Raw genomic sequence first — 26,415 nt, 5'->3', positions numbered from 1 at the left:
ACCTACAGTTATTGAGTTTACATTATTTCCAAAGAGTTGTGTCAATTTAAGTACATTGGTTTGTAATCATTCAATAATAAATTGGCTTCTATGACAACTATATTGCTGGTAAACATGCTTAAAGTTAAACAAACTTTGATTTCCTCTGTTTTTTTAGCATGAGAGTAAGCTTATCACATGATCAATTGCATCATCACTTTTCGTTTCACTTGGAATTTACCATCATTGCAAGCATGCATGATGACGGAACTTCAAGTAAAAGTTTTTTGACAAGAAGCATTAATTTTCGAACACTTTTTAACAGCTAAAGGATAATCTTGATAATGATAGGACTCGGCTTGTGTAACCAGGACGTGTCCCACAGATGCATGGGTAAATGATATACCGTACGTCTAGACAGAAAATCATGCGTCCAGGACTCGTGTACGCACCTTAATAGGAACACTCAATTATATGTCAAAAAGACATAAAATTAAAATTTTGCAAATGAATTGTGTATAAACTGATTGCCTTGATTAATATTCATCAGGAATGCTTGAGAAGTCTAGAGTTTGTACATGATCTAATAAATGTGTCAGTAGGTCAGAACACTTGCAGCATTATTAAACTTTTGATTTTGGCAAGTGAGTTTAGAAGTTGGACAAGTTGATTTTCTTGCAACTTGCCCGAATGGACAAGTTATAAAAAATGATAATGCATATCTCTGTGTCAACAGTTTATGGAAAGCAAGATTTCTGCTGCTCACAAGAGATATTTAGCTTGTTTCAATGAGTAGTCCCCAATTTTAATCTGTTCTAATCCTAAACAGGCAGAAGTATTTTATTGGACATTAAGCAAAGAAAAATCAATCAATTGACAATATGTTGCATTTTATATTTTTAATGATTGTCTTTAAAACAAAAACCCCCTTTCAGGCTCTGCCAATGAGAATATTCTTTGAATTGTTAAATATTTGCAAAAGACTCAGTTCTATCCAATGATAGTCAATTTATTGACAAAATGATAATGCAATATAACAATTTATTGTATAGCAATATAATATTTTCCACAGAACGTAACCAAAAGTTAGCGTGCAATAAATTTTAATATTGCACTAATGCAATAAATCTTCAAAATTCATGACGTCATTAACGACAAAATCTTAGTTTAAACCAATTTTTACTTTCAAATATTATATTGCTATACAATAAAAGGGTTATTGCATGAATATTTGGGAATATTGTCCCTCGTAGAACATATATTGCACTCGCAAGCTCGTGCAATATAAAATTCTTCTCGGGACAATATTCCCCAATATTCATGCAATAACCCTATAGTATAATAAACACAATATTTGTAATTTTTGTATATTTTTAACCCAGGTATGGATCATTTTGAGAACTAATTAAATGGTGTGAATGAATATTGCTTTCTATTCCACAGGTTATAACTTCTATTCAGGTAATGGAAATTTTTCATCAAATCTAAGTTCCAACAAATTTACAACACCATCTAGTGGAAGCGTTTACATAAATCTGGCTATTTTAACCAAGGCTTTACAAATGCAATTCCGATTAGAGACAGAAGATATGATCTATGACCTTGGGTATGCTGAATCTGGAGAAACACATGCTTGTTTTGATTTACCTTCATCTGTAGTGGGTACTTTGGTGGTCAGAGGAAGATTAGTGTCACCAGTTTCTAGTTACAATCGTGTTGCAAATATTTATGAGATAAAGGTTAATCAAAAGAAGATATGCCCAAGTAAGTTGTTTATAAAACCAACCCTGTGGTGTTATAATAATACATAGGGCTATCCCGGGAAAAAGAGTATTGGAGGTTTGGACAACACATATCATTTTTTTATTAATTGTTACCCTTGACCTTCCGTCTTTTTGTCCGTCCCATTTTTGTTTGAAAAGCAAGCTTGAGCGGGGGCATTCGTGTTCTTAGACACATTTTTCTTTTATTTTCTGTGTAATAGCTTTATAGGCTAGGGGTTCAGGCAAATAAAATTAATTATGTTACAAATGAAAATACAGATTATGGGTGGTGGGTATAAAAAAAGTGTTGTCCAACCACCCATATATTTTCCCCTGGAATAGCCCTAATAAACATTTGTAATATCCAATGTCTTGTTTAAATTTTGATGATTTAGAGAATTCAATAGTGAATACTGTGTGGGTGCTTATTATTTTTTTTGTATGATGCCCTCCAGCTAGACAATTCAATTTTTGGACATCTCTTTAATTGTGAATTGCCTCACATCATCTCTTATTCACACAAACCAAATTTTAGATTTAGCTTAAAACCTTCAATTCATTTAAAATTTAAACACAATATTAGGAACTTTTAAACACAAGTTGGGTTTGCATTTGAGTCATTTAGTGTATGTCATTTAAGAGTTGTTTCCCTTAATATTGTGAAAAAAAGTCAAATGTATAATTTGGAGATTAGTAGGACATCCATTATCACTGAACTAGTATATATTTGTTTAGGGGCCAGCTGAAGGACGCCACCAGGTGCGGGAGTTTCTCGCTGCATTGAAGACCTATATATTGGTGACCTTCTGCTGTTGTCTGTTCTATGGTCGGGTTGTTGTCTCTTTTAAACTTATTTAAGATCTGCATCATTGTCGTTTTCAAAAGATTTTCCAACATTTCTGTTGGAAACAGTTTGTGTATGTATCAATATTAATATACACAGCTAGAAGGTAACATAATAATAACCCCTTTTTTTTCTTTGACAGAGCCTTTCCCCTATAGTATATGTCGGTTCAACGAAACAAGTCCTGTTAGGGTAGAGTGTGCTTCCAGAATCATTGATCCTGTACCATTTCAGTGGAATATGACATATACAGCAGGTAATCATTGGTCAAAGGTTTTTGTGAAACTGCCTTGGTTGTGTCATGGTAGAGTGCCATCTTTCAGTGAAAGAGAGTTAGCTTGATGCCATGCTTGGTGAAACAAAAAAAACTTTCAAATTGGTATCTGCTGCTTCTAAGACTATTTAGAAGTAAGAGTAAATACTCTCCTAATCAGAATAATCTATTCAGATGGAGTAATATTATATAGGCTGTTAACTTGTACATAAACAAATTTTGCATTGCATTTTGGTCTAGTTCAAATTGTGACATTTATTGTGTTTGTTTTTAATATCTTTTTAATTCAAATGGATAATGTGTGGGGTATAGAAAGATGGTCACCTGGACCATCCACTATAAAGCAGATGCTAAAAAGGGGATTTGTATTTCTGAGCTAGATGTATAAATATGCGAACATGACCTGTCAGAATGGGGACCTTAAGTCACATGGTTTGTATAGGGAGAGAACCATGCTTTATTCGCACGAAAGAACCCATGACACAACTTGAGGGGTGAGTATGTTGCCTCTTAAAAGGCAAAATTTCTGTCCCTTATATATTAACATACCCTCTTTCTCCACTGTCATATTTAATTTCTTGCTTTCATTCTGGTCAACCACATTGAAGAACCTACCTTTTAATACAAATTATAACAAAGGATTATGGGATATCTATCTATGACACAAAATCAGTACATGCACAGCAAAAAACACACATAAAGCAAAGGAACAGTGCTTTTATTGCTGTTCTTCATCTCAAAGTCACAGTCAGGTCTTCAACTATTGTATGTATTATTTTGATCTCATCCTGAATATTCATGAACTATTTGCAAATGGATGTTGAGCAAACAATTATTTATGGTATCAATTTTTCCCTCTAATTTTAACCATTTATGCTTTAGACGAAATTAGTCACATGTATGAACCACGATATCTTTTTTCGTAAGGATGCGAATTTCACCCATATAAATCTTTTCATAATAAATTTATTTTGTTTGAAGGGAGTAACCAATGTTTTTCAAACAGAAAAAAAACCCCAGTAAAATGCCAAAATGGAGTTTTTACCCCAATTTCACGGTCCACTGAACATAGAAAATGATAATGCGCGTGGGGCATTCGTGTACTATGGACACATTCTTGTTTTTTAATATCTCGTAGTGAATGCCCCTTTAAGCTTCATTGCAGTTAATATAAAGCATATATATTAGACAAGAGCTATCATATATAAATGTCTTACTTTGTTTACTTTAGGAGGTGAGATGACAGCAGATTCATCATTTGGTAACCAAGGTGATATCGCTAAATTTTACTTGCCACTGAATGCCACTACAAATCAAAACCTTAAATTTAGATATAGAAATACAGGACGCTCTGTTTCTCTAAAACTACAGGTAAAAGATAGATTAGTTCATGTGTATGCTTATTTGTCAAGGGGCTTCTTGCACCAGAATTTATAATGGTGTGATCTTTTTTTCTTGCAACTTATCATTTCTATATATTTAACTTCCTTCCGCAATGTGGAGCTGGTTTCACAGAATTATGGGTCCCCCATCCAGTCTTGTAACTACTCTCATGACTATAGTTCTTGTAAGATTTTTATGAAATTAGTACAAGAAATATCTTGAACATCAGTACAAGATATATCTTGAACAAGTTATGAAAATCAATGCCAATAAAATATTTTAAATGGAGTTATGCCCCTTTGAAATGGATATTATATAAAAAATTGCATTTTTAGTGCTCTCACAGTATATTCTTTACAGATTTATATGAAATTTATTTCGATGAGAAAAGTTGCAGGTGTGTTGGACCAGTCAGCACCGATCCAATTTTGTTACATGAGTGATTAAAATAGAAATTGTATGGAAAATTGCATTTTGTGCTCTCACATTTACAATTTCTTATTAAGATTTTGTTGAAAAATTGCTTAGGTGAAATTTGTGTAAATCTCAAACAAACATATGTCGAATAGCTCTAGGTAGAATTCAAATTTTAACAGAGCAGTTGAATTAAAGTTGTGGGTAAGAAACATTAGAAAAAAGAGATAGCTTTTGAAAAGCTTGTTTCAGGTAACTTAATATGTTACTTTTAGTTTCTAGAAAAAGTTAGGCTAAAGTATGCTTTTTTAGACATTACATTGATATTTTTAAAAATAGAATTCAATGTCATACAATTAAGATTTTAATATCTTATCAATTTATACTCTTGGAGAGATTGAGAATGACAGGCTTGGTATCATATCTTATTGATCTATACATATTACAATAATTTAATTTTGGATGTAACACGTCTTCTGATTGGCTGACGTTATTTTGTTATGAGCCCATAGACATAATTTAGTCATGTGACTGTGACGTCATCAACGTTTTTTCATGGTTTTCTACGGTTTAAAATGGAATTTAGAATTAAATCATAAGAAATGACTGTAATATTTTTTCTGTCTATTCGAAATAACATAAAAAATGTGGTGCACACTGTTAAATAACCTGCTACGTGCGTTATTCAGTGTGGACCAAATTTTTTATGTTATTTCTTCATAGACAGAAAAAATATTACAGTCATTCCTTTTAAGTTTAAATTATATTGGAAATGTGAAATAGTTTTCTTAATAAATGGGTACTGGTATTACACAAATTCAATGAATTATCTGGTATTAAATGAATCTAATAAATAAATTATTTTGTGTTAGTCAGAAATATTGACTTCCTTCATAACTGGTAGTCATTTTTTACTCAGATAAATATGAATTATGAAAGAGAGACAAAGCAGCTCTTTATGAAAGAAAATATTGACCTTCATGGATCATGGGAGTCTGTCTGTGTGTCCATGTCAAAAGTTACTACAGGGGAAATAACCAATGGAGATCTTGAATTTGTTGCCACCAGAGGAACACATTTTTCTGATGATCTACAAGTTGATGATGTTGAACTGATCAGCAATGATTGTCCACGTAAGTTTGTATGTAGTAAGCAGATAAAATGTTTAGGATCTGTTTGCAAATCACTTTCAACCTCAATAGTTTTATATTTAATGGATCATGTATTAAAGGATTTACATTTTTGGAAAAATATATATTATATTGCATATTTTCACATTTCAGATTTTGCTTCTTGTGATTTCAATTCCTCCTTATTCTGTCGGTACAAGAGGACATCAGAGTCAGGTTTTTCATGGACATGGGGAACATATAAATTGGCTGGTAGATATATACCAGCACCGACCACAGATCATACACAGGGAACCAGTGATGGTAAGTTTTAAGCTTAAAATTGCTCTTTATGGAAAGGAAAGTTAACAGTGCATAAAACTTCAAAGAATTTGCTGATAACCATGATCAGAGATGGGGAATGTATATATAACCATGTGATTACCATATGCATACAGGTTTGTAACATGAAAAGAATGACACAGTTCAAATGTCTGCACCAATAACTTTCTGACAAACAAGACTTGAGGATGGGTTTTTCTTATTGTTGAAGGCCGTACTGTTGCCTATTATTGCTTACATCCACTTCATTTGAACTTTGATGAAAGTTGTCTCATTGGCAATCATACTACATCTGCTCATTTTTATATTGAAGCCAATTAACCCTTTCAACGCTACACAAAAAAGTAGAAAAATGGCTGCTGCTGCTGCATTTTTTTTGTGTTCATTCATTGGAACAGTATATTCCTTTTCAAACTGCTGTATCTTTTTTATTATAAGAGATACAGAGAAAGTTATTGCATGAAAAATGCTCAGGAGAGTATGAACTGTAATGTTTTGCAGTTATTTCAGTAAAATTTTTATCAGGTTGCCTGCATTTTCAGGTAATTAACAGGTAAAAGGTGTAATTTATTACATTTGTGTTGAATTTGGAATAAAACTACTTTTAGTCTTCATCTATTTTGTTGTTTTATCTGCCATATTATAAAGAAGACACCAGTTGCTCGATTCCGTAGCGTATTGCACCATACACAACGTATTATGTAATCGTGGCACAAATAAGTGGCTCCGTCCTCAAAATTTTCAGTCAACATCCGTTTTCCCCCTTTTTAGCTCACCTGAGCTTTTCTCATCACTTGGCGTCAGGCGTCCGTCGTCGTCGTCGTCCGTCGTCGTCCGTCGTCGTCCTGCGTTAACTTTTACAAAAATCTTCTCCTCTGAAACTACTAGGCCAAATTTAACCAAACTTGGCCACAATCATCATTGGGGTATCTAGTTTAAAAATTGTGTCCGGTGACCCCGCCAACCAACCAAGATGGCCGCCATGGCTATAAATAGAACATAGGGGTAAAATGCAGTTTTTGGCTTATAACTCAAAAACCAAAGCATTTAGGGCAAATCTGACAAGGGTAATATTGTTAATCAGGTTAAGATCTATCTGCTCTGAAATTTTCAGATGAATCTGACATTCCGTTGTTAGGTTGCTGCCCCTGAATTGGTAATTTTAAGGAAATTTTGTTGTTTTTGGTTATTATCTTGAATATTATTTTAGATAGAGATAAACTGTAAAAAGCAATAATGTTCAGCAAAGAAAGATCTACAAATAAGTCAACATGACCAAAATGATCAGTTGACCACTTTAGGAGTTATTGCCCTTTATAGTCAATTTTTAACAATTTTTCGTAAATCTTAGTAATCTTTTAGAAAAATCTTCTCCTCTGAAACTGCTGGACCAAATTATTTGAAACTTGGCCACAATCATCATTGGGGTATCTAGTTTAAAAATTGTGTCCGGTGACCCCGCCAACTAACCAAGATGACCGCCATGGCTATAAATAGAACATAGGGGTAAAATGCAGTTTTTGGCTTATAACTCAAAAACCAAAGCATTTAGAGCTAATCTGACATGGATAAAATTGTTAATCAGGCGAAGATCTATCTGCCCTGAAATTTTCAGATGAATTGGACAACCTGTTTTTGGGTTGCGGCCCCTGAATTGTTAATTTTAAGGAAATTTTGCTGTTTTTGGTTATTATATTGAATATTATTATAGATATAGGTAAACTGTAAACAGCAATAATGTTCAGCAAGGTCAGAGTTACAAATAAGTCAACATGACCAAAATGGTCAGTTGACCTCTTTAGGAGTTATTGCCCTTTAAAGTCAATTTTTAACCATTTTTCGTAAATTTTATATATCTTTTACTAAAATCTTCTTCTCTGAAACTGCTGTGCCAAATTGATCCAAACTTGGCCACAATCATCTTTGGGGTTTCTTGTTTAAAAAATGTGTCCGGTGACCTGGCCATCAAACCAAGATGGCCGCCACTGCTAAAAATAGAACATAGGGGTAAAATGCAGTTTTTGGCTTATAACTCAAAAACCAAATAATTTAGAGAAAATCTGACATGAAGTAAAATTGTTAATCAGGTCAAGATCTATCTGCCCTGAAATTTTCAGATGAATTGGACAACCTGTTTTTGGGTTGCGGCCCCTGAATTGGTAATTTTAAGGACATTTTGCTGTTTTTGGTTATTATATTGAATATTATTATAGATATAGGTAAACTATAAACAGCAATAATTTTCAGCAAAGTAAGATCTACAAATAAGTCAACATGAACGAAATGGTCAATTGACCCCTGTAGGAGTTATTGAACTTTGTAGTCAATTTTCAATCTGCTTCCAAAATTGTTTAATATTCACATAGACCAAGGTGAGCGACACAGGCTCTTTAGAGCCTCTAGTTTCTACGTCTCGTAATGATCGATCATATAATATTTCCCACACGAATTGAATGTAATAAACACATTGAGATAACAAGAAACCTTTTAACTTATCCTGGTTGTCAGTTTCCCCATAGAAATGCTGAAATATTTCCATATTAACAGCTTCGTTTCCGATTTCCGCCATTTGCATTTGTCAAAATATTTTTAGCTCACCTGGCCCGAAGGGCCAAGTGAGCTTTTCTCATCACTTGGCGTCCGTCGTCCGTCGTCGTCCGTCGTCTGTCGTCGTCGTCGTCCGTCGTCGTTAACTTTTACAAAAATCTTCTCCTCTGAAACTACTGGGCCAAATCAAACCAAACTTGGCCACAATCATCATTGGGGTATCTAGTTTAAAAAATGTGTGGCGTGACCCGGTCAACCAACCAAGATGGCCGCCACGGCTAAAAATAGAACATAGGGGTAAAATGCAGTTTTTGGCTTATAACTCAAAAACCAAAGCATTTAGAGCAAATCTGACATGGGGTAAAAATGTTTATCAGGTCAAGATCTATCTGCCCTGAAATTTTCAGATGAATCGGTCAATCGGTTGTTGGGTTGCTGCCCCTGAATTGGTAATTTTGAGGAAATTTTGCTGTTTTTGGTTATTATCTTGAATATTATTATAGATAGAGATAAACTGTAACAGCAATAATGTTCAGCAAAGTAAGATCTACAAATAAGTCAACATGACCAAAATGGTCAGTTGACCCGTTTAGGAGTTATTGCCCTTTATAGTCAATTTTTAACCATTTTTCGTTAATTAAAGTAATCTTTTACAAAAATCTTCTCCTCTGAAACTACTGGGCCAAATTAATCCAAACTTGGCCACAATCATCTTTGGGGTATCTAGTTTAAAAAATGTGTGGCATGACCTGGTCAACCAACCAAGATGGCCGCCACGGCTAAAAATAGAACAAAGGGGTAAAATGCAGTTTTTGGCTTATAACTCAAAAACCAAAGCATTTTGAGGAAATCTGACGGGATAAAAATGTTTATCAGGTCAAGATCTATCTGCCCTGAAATTTTCAGATGAATCGGTCAATCGGTTGTTGGGTTGCTGCCCCTGAATTGGTAATTAAGTTTTTGGTTATTATCTTGAATATTATTATAGATAGAGATAAATTGTAAACAGCAATAATGTTCAGCAAAGTAAGATCTACAAATAAGTCAACATGACCAAAATGGTCAGTTGACCCCTTTAGGAGTTATTGCCCTTTATAGTCAATCTTTAACCATTTTTCATAAATCTAAGTAATCTTTTACAAAATCTCCACTGAAACTACTAGGCCACAATCATCTTTGGGGTATCTAGTTTGAAAAATGTGTCCGATGACCTGGCCATTCAACCAAGATGGCCGCCATGGCTAAAAATAGAACATAGGGGTAAAATGCAGTTTTTGGCTTATAACTATGAATTCAAAGCATCTAGAGCAAATCTGACAAGAAGTTAAATTGTTAATCAAGTCAATATCTATCTGCCCTGAATTTTTCAGATGAATTGGACAACTGGTTGTTGGGTTGCTGCCCTCCAATTGGTAATTTTTAAAGAAATTTTGCCGTTTTTGGTTATCTTGAATACTATTATAGATAGCGATAAACTGTAAACAGTAATAATGTTCAGCAAATTAAGATCTACAAATAAGTCAACATGACCTAAATGGTCAATTGACCCCTTAAGGAGTTATTGCCCTTTATAGTCAATTTTTAACAATTTTCATTAATTTGGTAAATATATGTAAATTTTTACTAAATATAGTTCTCTGTTACTAATGGGCAAAGTTCATTATAGATATAATTGTAAGAAGCAAAATCGTTCAGTAAAGTAAGAACTTCAAACACATCACCAAAATACAATTTTGTCATGAATCCATTTGTGTCCTTTGTTTAATATGCACATAGACCAAGGTGAGCGACACAGGCTCTTTAGAGCCTCTAGTTTTTATTCTCCTTCAATTTTCCTTCTACTGCATGATTTTACAATAAATATTGCCGGGATTTCAAGCGCAAATGAGACCTTGTATATCCTCGATTCATACAAGGAAAAATTAGAGAGGACCCGAATGAAAACCAAATGGTTTAAGAGTCCTTATTAAAAATCCGTTGTCATCGCGGCATATGCTGTGTATATATAGCATTGAAAAGGTTAAGGAACTATTCTAATTTTACTAGCTAAAAGCAGTTTCTACTAGAGGGGGCTCAGCTAGTGACCTATCTTACAGAATCTATCACAGAAAATAATTGTCTTTTTCTTGGTTATTTTTTAACACGATAGCTATTTCATCCATAAAAGGATTGAAATAGTTTTATAATGAAGCTTATCTATAAAACAAAATATGTAGCCAATATATTTGACAATGGAGCAAATGATAGTTCTATCTATTTTATAGGAGGATTCATGTATACTCAAACATGTATTCCCTACCTGACAGAAAATGAAGGAGACATAGCTAACCTTACTACAGTGACGTTTGGTTTGAATTCCTCAACACCTATGAAAGCTTCTTTCTATTACCATGTCCATGGACTCAACATGGGAACATTGAAAGTTTATTTAAATCGTCAGCAGAATGCTACGATTCAATCTACTGAGGTATGATATTCAAACTAACGTCAGTTCACAAATTCTGTGTACTGTAAATTAAGAAATTATTGCAAGGTTTATATTAAGGTGGTACCCAACACTTTAACTAAAATTAATTTGTCTCGTTTAATTTTCTTAAAATTTTGACAAAGTATTTACTTTGAGCCTTTGACAAAAATATAAAAAATTCAAAAAATTTGAACCAGCCGTTTTATCAGAAAAATTACACTGGTTATATAGCAGTTTGACAAACACTTATTTTGATCATTGAGAAGCTTATTTTCCCCTTAACAACACAACGTAATTAAAAACGTTTAGCTGATTTTACAGAGTTATCTCCCTGTAGTGTTAGGTACCACCTTAATATGAATAAACGACTGTGTTAGTATCGCATTAGTAAGAACTCACATTATGATATCTGATACATATATCTGTATGCAGATTTTCCTTAAATCGCAATAATTAATCTCGCTTTTTGTCGCTTCCTCAAAAATTGCAATTATAAGTGCATGCAATATTTTTCTGAATTTACAGTATATTAAATGTTTTTCTCCAATTCTGTATGCATTTAAACTAGTTCGGTAAACTATGATACATTTATACATGTATAAACCACATGTTGATCAAACTTGTCATCCCTTCATAAATTTAACGGACGCCATCATGATTTGGTTGACAGTTATGGAATAACCATTTCACAAATGATATCGGATATGTTCCTTTCGTCGTAACTACAAGCCCCTTCCCTTTTATGAATGTGACCTACCGAATTAGACTATTTACCGGATTTGTTATCACATAAGCAACACGATGGGTGTCACATGTGGAGCAGCATCTGCTTACCCGTTCGGAGCACCTGAGATCACCCCTAGTTTTTTGGTGGGATTCGTGTTGTTTATTCTTTAGTTTTCTATGTTGTGTCAGGTGTGCTGTTTGTTTGTCTTTTCATTTTTAGCCATGGCGTTGTCAGTTTGTTTTAGATTTATGAGTTTGACTGTCCCTTTGGTATCTTTCGTCCCTCTTTTATCTGGTGTAATTTTTCAACATTGCACTGGACATCTTCCATTCAATCATTAGAGAAATAGATTATATAACTTAACCCTGTTGACTACAATATTAATCCATTCTCAAAGTTGAATTTTTAACATATTTGAGTGCATATATCAAATACAATGTACCTTAGTTTTTACATGATAATGTTAATAATAATTTGTACAATTTCCGTTGTAAGTCCAAACTACTTATTGTGGTTATGATCTGTTTCAGGTATTCTCTGTTGCTGGTAGTCAGAGTAATGAATGGTACTATTCCTGTGTCAACCTACCATCCAGTGACATGAATGTGTCCATCACATTTTCAGCTGTGTTAGGTGACGGTTGTGACTCTGTTTTTGCTGTAGATGATGTGATGATTTCAGAAGGCTTATGTGCAGGTAAGTTTGAGGTAGCTGGAGTGTCTTAATGTGGACGATAGATTTTACTTAAACTTCTGTAAAAGACTTCTGGGTTTATAATGTTCTTTCAAATTTCAATATAAAAACTGGGGGTCGTGACCTTGTTTTTTCATTAAAATACACTGAAATTAACGAAAATCAGAGTTATATTATATGGGTTAATTATACAGGGAAAGTTTTTCCTTATTGAGGAAGCATTAAGCAATAGATTTGGTAACATTTTTGATATTTTTAATTTGGACATAATTTGTGACACAACTTTGAGCAATTTTATTTAAAGGCCAAAAAATCTTTTTTTTTCAGAGCATCTGGATGAAGTAATATGCAACTTTGAAGTCACCAACACTTGTGAGTATTCCTCTAACTGTACCCAAGGGTCTAAATTCCTATGGTCAAAACAGAGAGGAAAAACGCCATCAGAGCAAACAGGACCTTATGGTGATGCTAGTGGCCATTTTGAAGGTAAGTTGAAAAAAAAATGTTTTAAAATACAGTAAATACAGAAATTATTGGGTGTATTTATTATTGCGATTTTTGAAAAAAGGACAAAATATGAGATTAATTATTGCGATTTCAGGTAGATCTGTATACAGATATATGTATCAGATATCTGAATGCTAGTTCTTATTGTTGCAATAATCACTAAGTCGCATTATTGGCATTAATAAATATCTTGCAATAATTTCTGAACTGACAGTAGATACGGAGGTTTTGATTCTTTTTTTTTGTCTCGCCTGATAATTAATGAAGCTTTAGAAATCTATAGGGACTACTTCTGTCATCTTCATTGTCCATGCCATACTTAATCCTGACTTCTTAAAAACTGCTTGACAGAATTAAGGTTCCACTAAAGTCAAAATATAGGACACTTCATAAACATCTAAACTTTGCCTGTATTTTTTAACCTATAATGAATGAAGTCATAAACTATGAGAACATATGTTCACTTAAACATACTTTACATATAAACACTGTGTAAATTTTAAATAAACTTGAAATTGTTATGTTGTGGCCAAACCGGTTCTTGGGGTGAACACTAAATTTTCAAAAAAATCTGGAGGCCTGCGAGACGACTTAATTTGCTTAAAATTGGTATGGACGAATACTGTTACATGTAATGCAGGGCAAGCTCATGTTGATTTGTCACATACATATGTTTTAATGGCATATTTGTCCAATTTCTGTATTGTACCTTCGATATTCGTTCACTTAGATACATGAAATTAACTGAAACTCGAAAATCAATACATTTTATGAAAAATCAACATGAGCTTGCCCTGCATTAGATATAACAGTATTCGTCCATACCAATTCTAAACAAATTAAGTTGTCTTGCAGGCCTCCAGATTTTTTTGAAAATTTAGTGTTCACCCCAAGAACCGGTTTGGCCACAACATAACAATTTCAAGTTTATTTACAATTTACACAGTGTGTATATGTTAAGTATGTTTAAATGAACATATGTTCTCATAGTTTATGACTTCATTCATTAAAGGTTGAAAAATATAGGCAAAGTTTAGATGTTTATGAAGTGTCCTATATTTTGACTTTAGTGGAACCTTAAATTAAACTTGCACAGATTCTTGTACAGGCTATGAAATTGTGCTATTGCTATTTTAGTTTTTTTTATCTGAGTGAGTTTTGGGTTTTCCATACCAAACATGACCATTTGTTTATGCCCTCGCCGTAGTGGTGGGGGCATTAAGTTTTACCCTTGTCCGTCTGTACGTACATACGTACGTCCCAGAATTGGTTTCCGTTCTCTAACTTCAGTTTGCCTCAACCAAATGTTATGAAACTTATACACAATGCTTATTACCAAAAAACACAGATCAAGTTGGAATTTTGGTGGCGTCACTTTAACCGTTCTAGAGTTATGCCCCTTTATAAACAGAAAAATTGCAAAATCAAGTAATTTTTTAAATTGGAGTTATCTTCCTTTGTCCATAATTATAGTTGAATCAACTACAACCAATGCTTTACACAATGCAATGTTTAATTTTAACTTCCACTCATAAAACACAGATCAAGTTGAATTTGGGTAGTGTCACTTTAACCATTATTGAGTTATGCCCCTTATAAATCGAAAGATTGCAAAATTTATAGTTTCCATTCTGTAACTTAAGTTTGCCCTAACCAAACATTATGAAACCTATACACAATATTCATTACCACAAAACTAAGATCAAGTACAAATTTTTTGTTTCCGTTTTCTAACTTTAGTTTGCCTCAACCAAATGTTATGAAACTTATACACAATGCTTATTACTACATAATACAGATCAAGTACGAAATTTGGTGGCGTTACGTTTACCATTCTTGAGTTATGTCCCTTTATAAACATAAAAATTGCTGAATTTTTCGTTTCCGTTCTCTAACTTTAGTTTGTCTCAACCAAATGTTATAAAACTTATACATAACAGTTGTAGAGTTATGCATGGTTACAAATAGAAAAAGTGCTGAATTTTTAGTTTCTGTTCTCTACTTAAGTTAGCCTCAACCAAATGTTATGAGACTTACACACAATACAAATAGAAAAAGTGCTGAATTTTTAGTTTCTGTTCTCTACTTAAGTTAGCCTCAACCAAATGTTATGAGACTTACACACAATACAAATAGAAAAAGTGCTGAATTTTTAGTTTCTGTTCTCTACTTAAGTTAGCCTCAACCAAATGTTATGAGACTTACACACAATGCTTATTACCACAAAACTCAGATCAAGTTCAAATTTGGGTAGCGTCACTTTTACCGTTCTTCAGTTATGTCCCTTTATAACTATATGTGTAAGCGGGGGTATCATCTGTGTCCACATGTGGACACTATCCACATTTATCTTATAATAGGTTGTTAATCTATAACTATGTGAAAATAGCTTGACAGAATTTAACCCCACTTACACAGATTCTTCTATAGGACATGACGCTTGACAGAATTTAACCCCACTTCCACAGATTCTTCTATAGGACATGACACTTGACAGAATTTAACCCCACTTACACAGATTCTTCTATAGAACATGACACTTGACAGAATTTTACCCCACTTACACAGATTCTTCTATAGGACATGACACTTGGCAGATTCTTCTATAGGACATGACACTTGACAGAATTTAACCCCACTATAAGTTATATGGTTCGCTACTGACCCCATACGGATCCATAGAGGGTTAGTAAAATCCATAGGGGGTGAGGCCGGAGGCCGAGTCCCCTATGAATTTTATTCACCCTCTATGGATCCGTAGGGGGTCAGTAGTTAACCATATAACGAATTTATCGGACGCTGGACTTTTTCTGCGGCATTTTGTTGAAAAATAAACAATGAAACACAACAACATTAATAGATGACGTCGCCATTAACGCGTCATGAACCCCATATGAAACTTACTAACCCCATACGGTCTCATAGGGGGTCACCACGTGACGGCATTTAACCAATCACAACATGATAATTCATCTGTGGTCCGATAATTACACATATTCTTCTATAGGACATGACACTTGACAGAATTGAACCCCACTTATACAGATTCTTCTATAGGACATGACACTTGACAGAATTTAACCCCACTTATACAGATTCTTCTATAGGACATGACACTTGACAGAATTTAACCCCACTTATACAGATTCTTCTATAGGACATGACACTTGACAGAATTTAACCCCACTTATACAGATTCTTCTATAGGACATGACACTTGACAGATTTTAACCACACTTACACAGATTCTTCTATAGGACATGACATTGTGCATTGGCTATTTTCATATTTGATCAGTGTGATTTTTGTGGTTTCCAATATGAAAACATTGAAAACATTGAAGGTCATTTCTGTTTATATTATTTGAAGACAGCATCGACATCAGTCTTCCTTGTAAATTAAATACACAGATTTTGCTGTATTCAGTACACAGTTGTTGAATTACATTCATCAGGAACAACAAGACTTTAAAAAACCTAAAATACTTACCTACACATGAAGCAATGTACCACAAGGGACCTTAATAGAAATCTTCAATCATAATGTTTATATAAGTTATAACATTTGTCAACTGGGAATTTTTTAGTACAAACACTGAATTCTATGTAAATTTTGTCTGACTATACAGAATGGGTTTTTATCATTGTTGAAGGCTGTACGGTTGCCTATAATTGCTTTAAATACATCCACTTCATTTGAACTTTGGTGGATAGTTGTCTCGTTGGCAATCATACCACATCTCCTTATTTTTATATAAACTTTTCAGTAGCAGAGGTTCCCAATTAAAAATTTCAACCTATACAACTGTTTGTCTAGTATTTTTATGCCCCATTTATGGGCATTTTGTTTTTTGGTTTGTGCATCCGTTCGTTCATTGTTCATTTGTTCATTCGTTCGTCCATCTGTCTCACTTCAGGTTAAAGTTTGTTGATGTATGGCACCAAGCTTCATCTGGTTATGACATACCCTGTCACACTTTTTCAATTCATCAAGGTGGCCGAGTGGTCTACAGTGATATTGTTTGCCTCAAATAACAGCCAATTTCTAAAAAAAATGGCTTAAAATTCCTCCCAAAAAGGTCTACATTTTCCCCAAACAGTGATGGCATTGGTAGTAATCTTTGTAAATATCGTATTCATGTTATTATTTTGATATTATAAAGCACTTTTGAGATCCAGTTTTCTGATCAGAATCATCATGGTGTTTGTAACACATGTGGTTTTCAATGCTTTAAAGTACCATCTTTGCTTCTGTTTCTTTCCCCTCTCCGAAAAGTACCTTCCGGGTTGAAAATGTCTGACAACCAAAATATACATGAAAAAACAGTGCAAAAAAGACAGCAAAGGTCAGCAAAAATCGGAGATGTGTTTAGAATAATATTTCCCAATTTCAATAAAAAATATGCATTTTTCCCAATAAAAAACGGTAGAGGTAGTTTTGAAAAAAGACAACAATATCACTGGTCTAAGTAGTCGAACTACTGAATCACTAGCCAGTCAACACTGAGGTTGTGAGTTCGAATCCCGCACAGGACAGGTGCACTTGACTCCAATCTTAATTGACAAGGATTGTCAGTTTTCCTACCAAAGCCGAAAGGTCCGTGGTTCTCTCCGGGCACTCTGACTTCCTCCATCAATAACTGACAGCCACGAAATAGCACAATAGTGTTGAAAGTGGCGTTAAACACCAATCAATCGATCAATTCATAAAACTTGGAACCTCAAAATGTTGTGAAAATAAAGAAAATATTCATCCCATTTTTCTCAGCAATTGCAAATTATATATGCTTGATATATGCAGGGGTATAATTTGTTAGCAATAGCTCACAGTACAACTTGTTTGCATCATCATCACTTTTATACTTATATGCGGCCAAGCTTAGCGAAAGGTAGTGTGACGTTACCAGTCAAACAAACTTTATTAGATTAACTCGTAAAAGAACGATCGTTTTCATTGGCCAATTCAAACTTTCGCCCTCACACCTGCGAAAATAGAACACGCGTACTATAAGTTGAATGGACTGATCAGTATTCATGTAGCCGGTCAAGGTTATTATAACCTCCATCGTAGTATTCACGTACATTATTGTGTTCTGGATTATCCCATAGCAATTCTAACTTTTCAATGATACATGTATGTGCATGTAAAATTCATTGAATTTATAATTTTGTGCACTAGTAAAATTTTAAACTTAAAATCTTAAGGTTTCATATCTAAATATTTAATTTAACTGTCTCCTCTCAGTTGTTTCTGGATTAAGAGATCTACCATTTTATTTTGATGGGAGGGTGCACTTTGATGAAACAGTTAGTTCTTTTTTCTAAGTTTTTAGTTTTTATTAGTTTGTCCAGGTTTTTTTTTTACATAAATCGTAATTCGGCCTTTTTGCCAAGTTGCTCATCCTGCCTTTTTATATCTTTCGCAAGTTTTAGGTATTCGACTAATAATAATGTGATTTTTTTTGTAATTCAGTTTACTTAATTTTGAGAAAAAATCCCGAAACTCTAAGTAAATTCAGAACATGTAACCAACCATACTTTGTTTGGAGAAAAATATACTTTATAAACTCCAGCGATATACTTAATGAATTTTATACTTAACTGTTTTGCTATTCTCGGTTGAAATTCGAACGTAGATTGTATATTTGTAAATATCTTAATAGTTACAGAGAAAAACGATCAGTTTTTAAAAGCGTGTTAAATATATCTTTAAATGTATTGATAAAAAGGTTGACCCCTTCTAGTACATGCATTCAGTCATACTTATTAATAATTTCTTAATGTTTCGTTTATCAGTTTATCTTACATGTATGATTTTGTATTTCATTTTAAATACGCATGCATACTTCACGTCACTTTGGCAGATAGTTCAACAATGTTATGCATATCACTTTCTTACAGTATTAAATTAAAGGAGAGGTTTTTAGCAAATTTAAATCGAAAACAGTACATTTATATTGTTCCTTATAAACTACGATAAGTTATTTTTTTTTAGTTCCACACACTACAAAAGAAAAATCTTCGCCGATGTAACATTTCAATCCTTTTTACACCAAAATGCCTTCACTGAATTCATTTGAATTTCGTGGTGATCATGATAGTACATTGCACTCACTACTACGTCTTCATTCACGTGCACAAATGATACCATTATTGCTTTTTTTATGCCCCATTTATGGGCATTATGTTTTCTGGTCTGTGCGTCCGTTCGTCCGTCTGTTCGTTCGTCCGTTCGTCCGTCTGTCCCGCTTCAGGTTAAAGTTTTTGGTCGAGGTAGTTTTTGATGAAGTTGAAGTCCAATCAACTTGAAACTTAGTACACATGTTCCTTATGATATGATCTTTCTAATTTAAATGCCAAATTAGAGTTTTGACCCCAATTTTACGGTTCACTGATAGAAAATGATAGTGCAAATTTCAGGTTAAAGTTTTTGGCTTCAGGTTAAAGTTTTTGGTCAAGGTAGTTTTTGATGAAGTTGAAGTCCAATCAACTTGAAACTTAGTATACATGTGCCCTATGATATGATCTTTCTAATTTAAATGCCAAATTAGAGTTTTGACCCCAATTTTACGGTTCACTGAACATAGAAAATGATAGTGCAAATTTCAGGTTTTTGGCTTCAGGTTAAAGTTTTTGGTCAAGGTAGTTTTTGATGAAGTTGAAGTCCAATCAACTTGAAACTTAGTATACATGTGCCCTATGATATGATCTTTCTAATTTAAATGCCAAATTAGAGTTTTGACCCCAATTTTACGGTTCACTGAACATAGAAAATGATAGTGCAAATTTCAGGTTAAAGTTTTTGGTCAAGGTAGTTTTTGATAAAGTAGAAGTCCAATCAACTTGAAACTTAGTATACATGTTCCCTTTGATAAGATCATTCTAATTTTAATGCCAAATTAGAGAATTTATTCCAATTTCACAGTCCTTTAAACATAGAAAATGATAGTGTGAGTGGGGCATCCGTGTACTGTGGACACATTCTTGTTTGTTTCTATATTTCGGGGACAATTTGCTCCGTTTATGATACGTAAATTCTTAAACCAAACGCTTAGCTCCTGTGTAACTTTCTGTATCTTCGTTTTATAGCATGAAAACACTAAAAGAGGAATATGCAACCCATCATAACTTTTTGTAATTATTGTAATGGATCAGCATTATCAGATCCTTATCAAGTTGTAAGTAACTATGACATTGAAAGAAATTAAAAGTGGTTACTTAATCGTGTATAAAAAAGGTACACAATAATTATGTTGCTGCAGTATAATGCCGATTTCGACACAACAATTTGAAATACACAAAACATTTATTTAATTCTTTTGACCAAAGATTTGTAAACTATACATTGGCAAATCCTTGTTTTTACGTTCGTAGTAACATAGTACATTCCATAGTCAGTCACCTGTGTCAATTCACGTGCAAACTACAAATGTTGTTGTATTTGAATCTTTTGGCCAATGAAATGAGACGTTACAAGTTGTTTGTTTGTGTTACGCCAGAATGTTATCAATGAACTATCAAACGCTAAAGTTGACTGCATTCAGTGTATTGTGATTTAATATAAGGTCCTTTATCAATAGTTGTTTATGAATGCTGTTGTACAGTTGAGTTCAGATTCAGTACAAGTAAGATTACAATTTAGAGTATTGTATTGGAGAAGACCACATTTATATTCTGCAGTCATAGTAAGAAAAGATTTATGATGCAGCATCTTTCTGCCTATCTTAGCTGCAGGCCCTAAGTTAACTTCCACAGATAATGCATAATGGTAGCATCCAATGTAGTTTCATTTTTTATGTGTTTATGTTAAAGATTATATTTTTTGTTGTAGGACATTTTATGTATGTAGAGAGCTCCCATGGACAGTCAGGAGATACAACCTACCTATCCTTCCCACAATTCACCAGTAACAATCCAAGTAGCTTGCATTTTTCGTACCATATGTTGGGTGATAATATTGGTACCCTTGACATCCTGTCGAAGAATACTGCCACTTCTACTGTTACCAAGCTATGGACAAGAACAGGGGAACAGAGTCAGTATTGGATTAAGGGTTGTGTCCCTTTATCACCAGAAACAGAACAGACTATCTTATTTGTTGCCACCAAAGCTTCAGGATTTAATGGAGACATAGCACTAGATAATGTTTATGTTGCTGATGGCAATTGTCCAGGTAATGAAAAAGCTGATTAATCAGACACAAGTCAGAAATCTTGTCAGTAGTTGTAGTGACATATCGCTCCGTCTATACACTTGGGCACAGGCCAACCATCCCAGGTTTATTAAGTTTCTATCTGGCTTGTAAGAATTTCTACTACAGGCCAATAGAATCTATGCAAAATTTTCTAAAAGATAAGTATTCACTTTGGTCCTGTGGCAGCAAAACTTTATCGCCAACACTGTATATCCCAATGTTTTTTCTTTATTTAGAGAATACTGTTTTAATTTAATGACAGAATTTTGATTGTTTCTGCTGTTCAAAACTTGTAGAAAACATCTTTTTAAATTAGTCCTAGATAATGTTTTCTTCATAATTATTTTGAATTAACCAAGTCTTAAACATATCAGGAAATCTTGGCGTTTGTGGGTTTACCACTTGAAAATTCTGGTATATAGTTCATTAACACATTTTTGTCAAGTCTGCAGCATTTTGTAATGGAAAATGGACACAGCGATGCTATTACATTGTCAGCATCAGCAGTATCATCATTTAGGAACAGTCTTTGGTTTAATCTTTTGTAAACATCAAATGAATTTGTCGAAGCTTTATGGAATTTTATGAAGCTTGGACTGAATCTTTGTATAATCAAAACGCAAAATTTAAAGATTTGTATTTTTTCCTTTTTCTGTTTTTAACCGGATTTTTGTGACAAAAATGTCGGTTATTGATTTGGGGATGTACGGTTGGCGGTCGGGCAGTCGGGCGGGATTCAACCAAATGGTGTCTGTGCATTTACTCATGAATCGTTCATCCAAAGCTTTTAAAATTTTAATATGATGTTACTGACAACAAAATGAAGGTCAAGTTCAAGAATGACGATTTTGACTTTTACCGTTCAGGAATTATGGTTCTTGAAAGATTGAAAAATGGCGTTTCCAGTCGTGTCCGTGCATTTACGCATGAACTGTTCAACCAAAGCTTCCCAAATTTTAATATGTTGTTACTGATGACAAAATGGAGGTCAAGTTCAAGAATGACGATTTTGACTTTTACCTTTCAGGAGTTATGGTTCTTGAAAGATTGAAAAATGGCGTTTCCAGTCATGTCCGTGCATTTACTCATGAACTGTTCAACCAAAGCTTTTCAAATTTTAATATTTGTTACTGATGACAAAATGGAGGTCAAGTTTAATAATGTCGATTTTGACTTTTACCGTTCAGGAGTTATGGTTCTTGAAAGATCAAAAAATGGCGTTTCCATTCATGTTGTTGCATTTACTCATGAACCATTCAACCTAAGCTCTTTCAAATTTTAATATGATGATACTGATGAAAAAATGCAGGTCAAAAGTGATATTGACGATTTTCACTTTCACCGCTCATCAGTTATGGTTCTTGTGATATTGCCAGGACACTAATAAATGTTAATAAATCCGGTTTGCTGTCGTTGTGACAGCCTCTTGTTTGACTGATATATGAACTTTGTTATTTTTTATGCCCCATCTATGATAGTAGAGGGGCATTATGTTTTCTGGTCTGTGCATCCTTCCGTCTGTGCGTCCGTCCGTTCGTCCCACTTCAGGTTAAAGTTTTTGGTCAAGGTAGTTTTTGATGAAGCTGAAGTCCAATCAACTTAAAACTTAGTACACATGTTCCTTATGATATGGTCTTTCTTATTTTTAAACAAAATCAAACTTTTGACCCCATTTTCATGGTCCACTGAACATAGAAATTAAAAGTGCGAGTTTCAGGTTAAAGTTTTTGGTCAAGGTAGTTTTTGATGAAGCTGAAGTCCAATCAACTTGAAACTTAGTACACATGTTCCTTATGATATGATCTTTCTTATTTTAAAACAAAATTAAACTTTTGACCCCATTTTCATGGTCCACTGAACATAGAAATTAAAAGTGCGAGTTTCAGGTTAAAGTTTTTGGTCAAGGTAGTTTTTGATGAAGCTGAAGTCCAATCAACTTGAAACTTAGTACACATGTTCCTTATGATATGATCTTTCTTATTTTAAAACAAAATTAAACTTTTGACCCCATTTTCATGGTCCACTGAACATAGAAATTAAAAGTGCGAGTTTCAGGTTAAAGTTTTTGGTCAAGGTAGTTTTTGATGAAGCTGAAGTCCAATCAACTTGAAACTTAGTACACAAGTTCCTTATGATATGATCTTTCTTATTTTAAAAAAAAATTAAATTTTTGACCCCATTTTCATGGTCCACTGAACATAGAAATTAAAAGTGCGAGTTTCAGGTTAAAGTTTTTGGTCAAGGTAGTTTTTGATGAAGCTGAAGTCCAATCAACTTGAAACTTAGTACACATGTTCCTTATGATATGGTCTTTCTTATTTTTAAACAAAATCAAACTTTTGACCCCATTTTCATGGTCCACTGAACATAGAAATTAAAAGTGAGAGTTTCAGGTTAAAATTTTTGGTCAAGGTAGTTTTTGATGAAGCTGAAGTCCAATCAACTTGAAACTTAGTACACATGTTCCTTATGATTTTCTTATTTTAAAACAAAATTAAACTTTTGACCCCATTTTCATGGTCCACTGAACATAGAAATTAAAAGTGCGAGTTTCAGGTTAAAGTTTTTGGTCAAGGTAGTTTTTGATGAAGCTGAAGTCCAATCAACTTGAAACTTAGTACACATGTTCCTTATGATATGATCTTTCTTATTTTAAAACAAAATTAAACTTTTGACCCCATTTTCATGGTCCACTGAACATAGAAATTAAAAGTGCGAGTTTCAGGTTAAAGTTTTTGGTCAAGGTAGTTTTTGATGAAGCTGAAGTCCAATCAACTTGAAACTTAGTACACATGTTCCTTATGATTTTCTTATTTTAAAACAAAATTAAACTTTTGACCCCATTTTCATGGTCCACTGAACATAGAAATTAAAAGTGCGAGTTTCAGGTTAAAGTTTTTGGTCAAGGTAGTTTTTGATGAAGCTGAAGTCCAATCAACTTGAAACTTAGTACACATGTTCCTTATGATATGATCTTTCTTATTTTAAAACAAAATTAAACTTTTGACCCCATTTTCATGGTCCACTGAACATAGAAATTAAAAGTGCGAGTTTCAGGTTAAAGTTTTTGGTCAAGGTAGTTTTTGATGAAGCTGAAGTCCAATCAACTTGAAACTTAGTACACAAGTTCCTTATGATATGATCTTTCTTATTTTAAAAAAAAATTAAATTTTTGACCCCATTTTCATGGTCCACTGAACATAGAAATTAAAAGTGCGAGTTTCAGGTTAAAGTTTTTGGTCAAGGTAGTTTTTGATGAAGCTGAAGTCCAATCAACTTGAAACTTGATGAAGCTGAAGTCCAATCAACTTGAAACTTAGTACACATGATCCTTATGATTTTCTTATTTTAAAACAAAATTAAACTTTTGACCCCATTTTCATGGTCCACTGAACATAGAAATTAAAAGTGCGAGTTTCAGGTTAAAGTTTTTGGTCAAGGTAGTTTTTGATGAAGCTGAAGTCCAATCAACTTGAAACTTAGTACACATGTTCCTTATGATATGATCTTTCTTATTTTAAAACAAAATTAAACTTTTGACCCCATTTTCATGGTCCACTGAACATAGAAATTAAAAGTGCGAGTTTCAGGTTAAAGTTTTTGGTCAAGGTATTTTTGATGAAGCTGAAGTCCAATCAACTTGAAACTTAGTACACATGTTCCTAGAATATGATCTTTCTTATTTTAAAACGAAATCAAACTTTTGACCCCATTTTCATGGTCTACTGAACATAGAAATTAAAAGTGAGAGTTTCAGGTTAAAGTTTTTGGTCAAGGTAGTTTTTGATGAAGCTGAAGTCCAATCAACTTGAAACTTAGTACACATGTTCCTTATGATATGATCTTTCTTATTTTAAAACAAAATTAAACTTTTGACCCCATTTTCATGGTCCACTGAACATAGAAATTAAAAGTGCGAGTTTCAGGTTAAAGTTTTTGGTCAAGGTAGTTTTTGATGAAGCTGAAGTCCAATCAACTTGAAACTTAGTACACATGTTCCTTATGATATGATCTTTCTTATTTTAAAACAAAATTAAACTTTTGACCCCATTTTCATGGTCCACTGAACATAGAAATTAAAAGTGTGAGTTTCAGGTTCAAGTTTTTGGTCAAGGTAGTTTTCGATGAAGTTAAAGTCCAATCAACTTGAAACTTAGTACACATGTTCCTTATGATATGATCTTTCTTATTTTAAAACAAAATTAAACTTTTGACCCCATTTTCATGGTCCACTGAACATAGAAATTAAAAGTGCGAGTTTCAGGTTAAAGTTTTTGGTCAAGGTAGTTTTTGATGAAGCTGAAGTCCAATCAACTTGAAACTTAGTACACAAGTTCCTTATGATATGATCTTTCTTATTTTAAAAAAAAATTAAATTTTTGACCCCATTTTCATGGTCCACTGAACATAGAAATTAAAAGTGCGAGTTTCAGGTTAAAGTTTTTGGTCAAGGTAGTTTTTGATGAAGCTGAAGTCCAATCAACTTGAAACTTAGTACACATGTTCCTTATGATATGGTCTTTCTTATTTTTAAACAAAATCAAACTTTTGACCCCATTTTCATGGTCCACTGAACATAGAAATTAAAAGTGAGAGTTTCAGGTTAAAATTTTTGGTCAAGGTAGTTTTTGATGAAGCTGAAGTCCAATCAACTTGAAACTTAGTACACATGTTCCTTATGATTTTCTTATTTTAAAACAAAATTAAACTTTTGACCCCATTTTCATGGTCCACTGAACATAGAAATTAAAAGTGCGAGTTTCAGGTTAAAGTTTTTGGTCAAGGTAGTTTTTGATGAAGCTGAAGTCCAATCAACTTGAAACTTAGTACACATGTTCCTTATGATATGATCTTTCTTATTTTAAAACAAAATTAAACTTTTGACCCCATTTTCATGGTCCACTGAACATAGAAATTAAAAGTGCGAGTTTCAGGTTAAAGTTTTTGGTCAAGGTAGTTTTTGATGAAGCTGAAGTCCAATCAACTTGAAACTTAGTACACATGTTCCTAGAATATGATCTTTCTTATTTTAAAACGAAATCAAACTTTTGACCCCATTTTCATGGTCTACTGAACATAGAAATTAAAAGTGAGAGTTTCAGGTTAAAGTTTTTGGTCAAGGTAGTTTTTGATGAAGCTGAAGTCCAATCAACTTGAAACTTAGTACACATGT

At 33.4% G+C, this 26,415-nt stretch overlaps 1 protein-coding gene across 1 annotated transcript in view; it reads left to right on the top strand.

The window, feature by feature from the left end:
- The window catches only part of LOC143054216 (MAM and LDL-receptor class A domain-containing protein 1-like), a 114,010-nt gene that overhangs the window by 22,305 nt on the left and 65,290 nt on the right, over positions 1–26,415 (top strand). Inside the window, exons 5-13 of the mRNA XM_076227144.1 lie at positions 1,423–1,743; positions 2,729–2,842; positions 4,092–4,231; positions 5,577–5,790; positions 5,941–6,090; positions 10,920–11,122; positions 12,380–12,545; positions 12,870–13,028; positions 20,880–21,221. Of these exons, the coding sequence (XP_076083259.1) occupies positions 1,423–1,743; positions 2,729–2,842; positions 4,092–4,231; positions 5,577–5,790; positions 5,941–6,090; positions 10,920–11,122; positions 12,380–12,545; positions 12,870–13,028; positions 20,880–21,221 (1,809 nt within the window). The remainder of the gene's footprint in view (positions 1–1,422; positions 1,744–2,728; positions 2,843–4,091; positions 4,232–5,576; positions 5,791–5,940; positions 6,091–10,919; positions 11,123–12,379; positions 12,546–12,869; positions 13,029–20,879; positions 21,222–26,415) is intronic.

Source organism: Mytilus galloprovincialis, chromosome 12 (assembly GCF_965363235.1).
Source record: "Mytilus galloprovincialis chromosome 12, xbMytGall1.hap1.1, whole genome shotgun sequence".
NCBI classification, from domain to species: domain Eukaryota; kingdom Metazoa; phylum Mollusca; class Bivalvia; order Mytilida; family Mytilidae; genus Mytilus; species Mytilus galloprovincialis.
The sequence above is the reverse complement of the archived record's forward strand: the minus strand, read 5'-3'. Positions and strand labels throughout refer to the sequence as shown.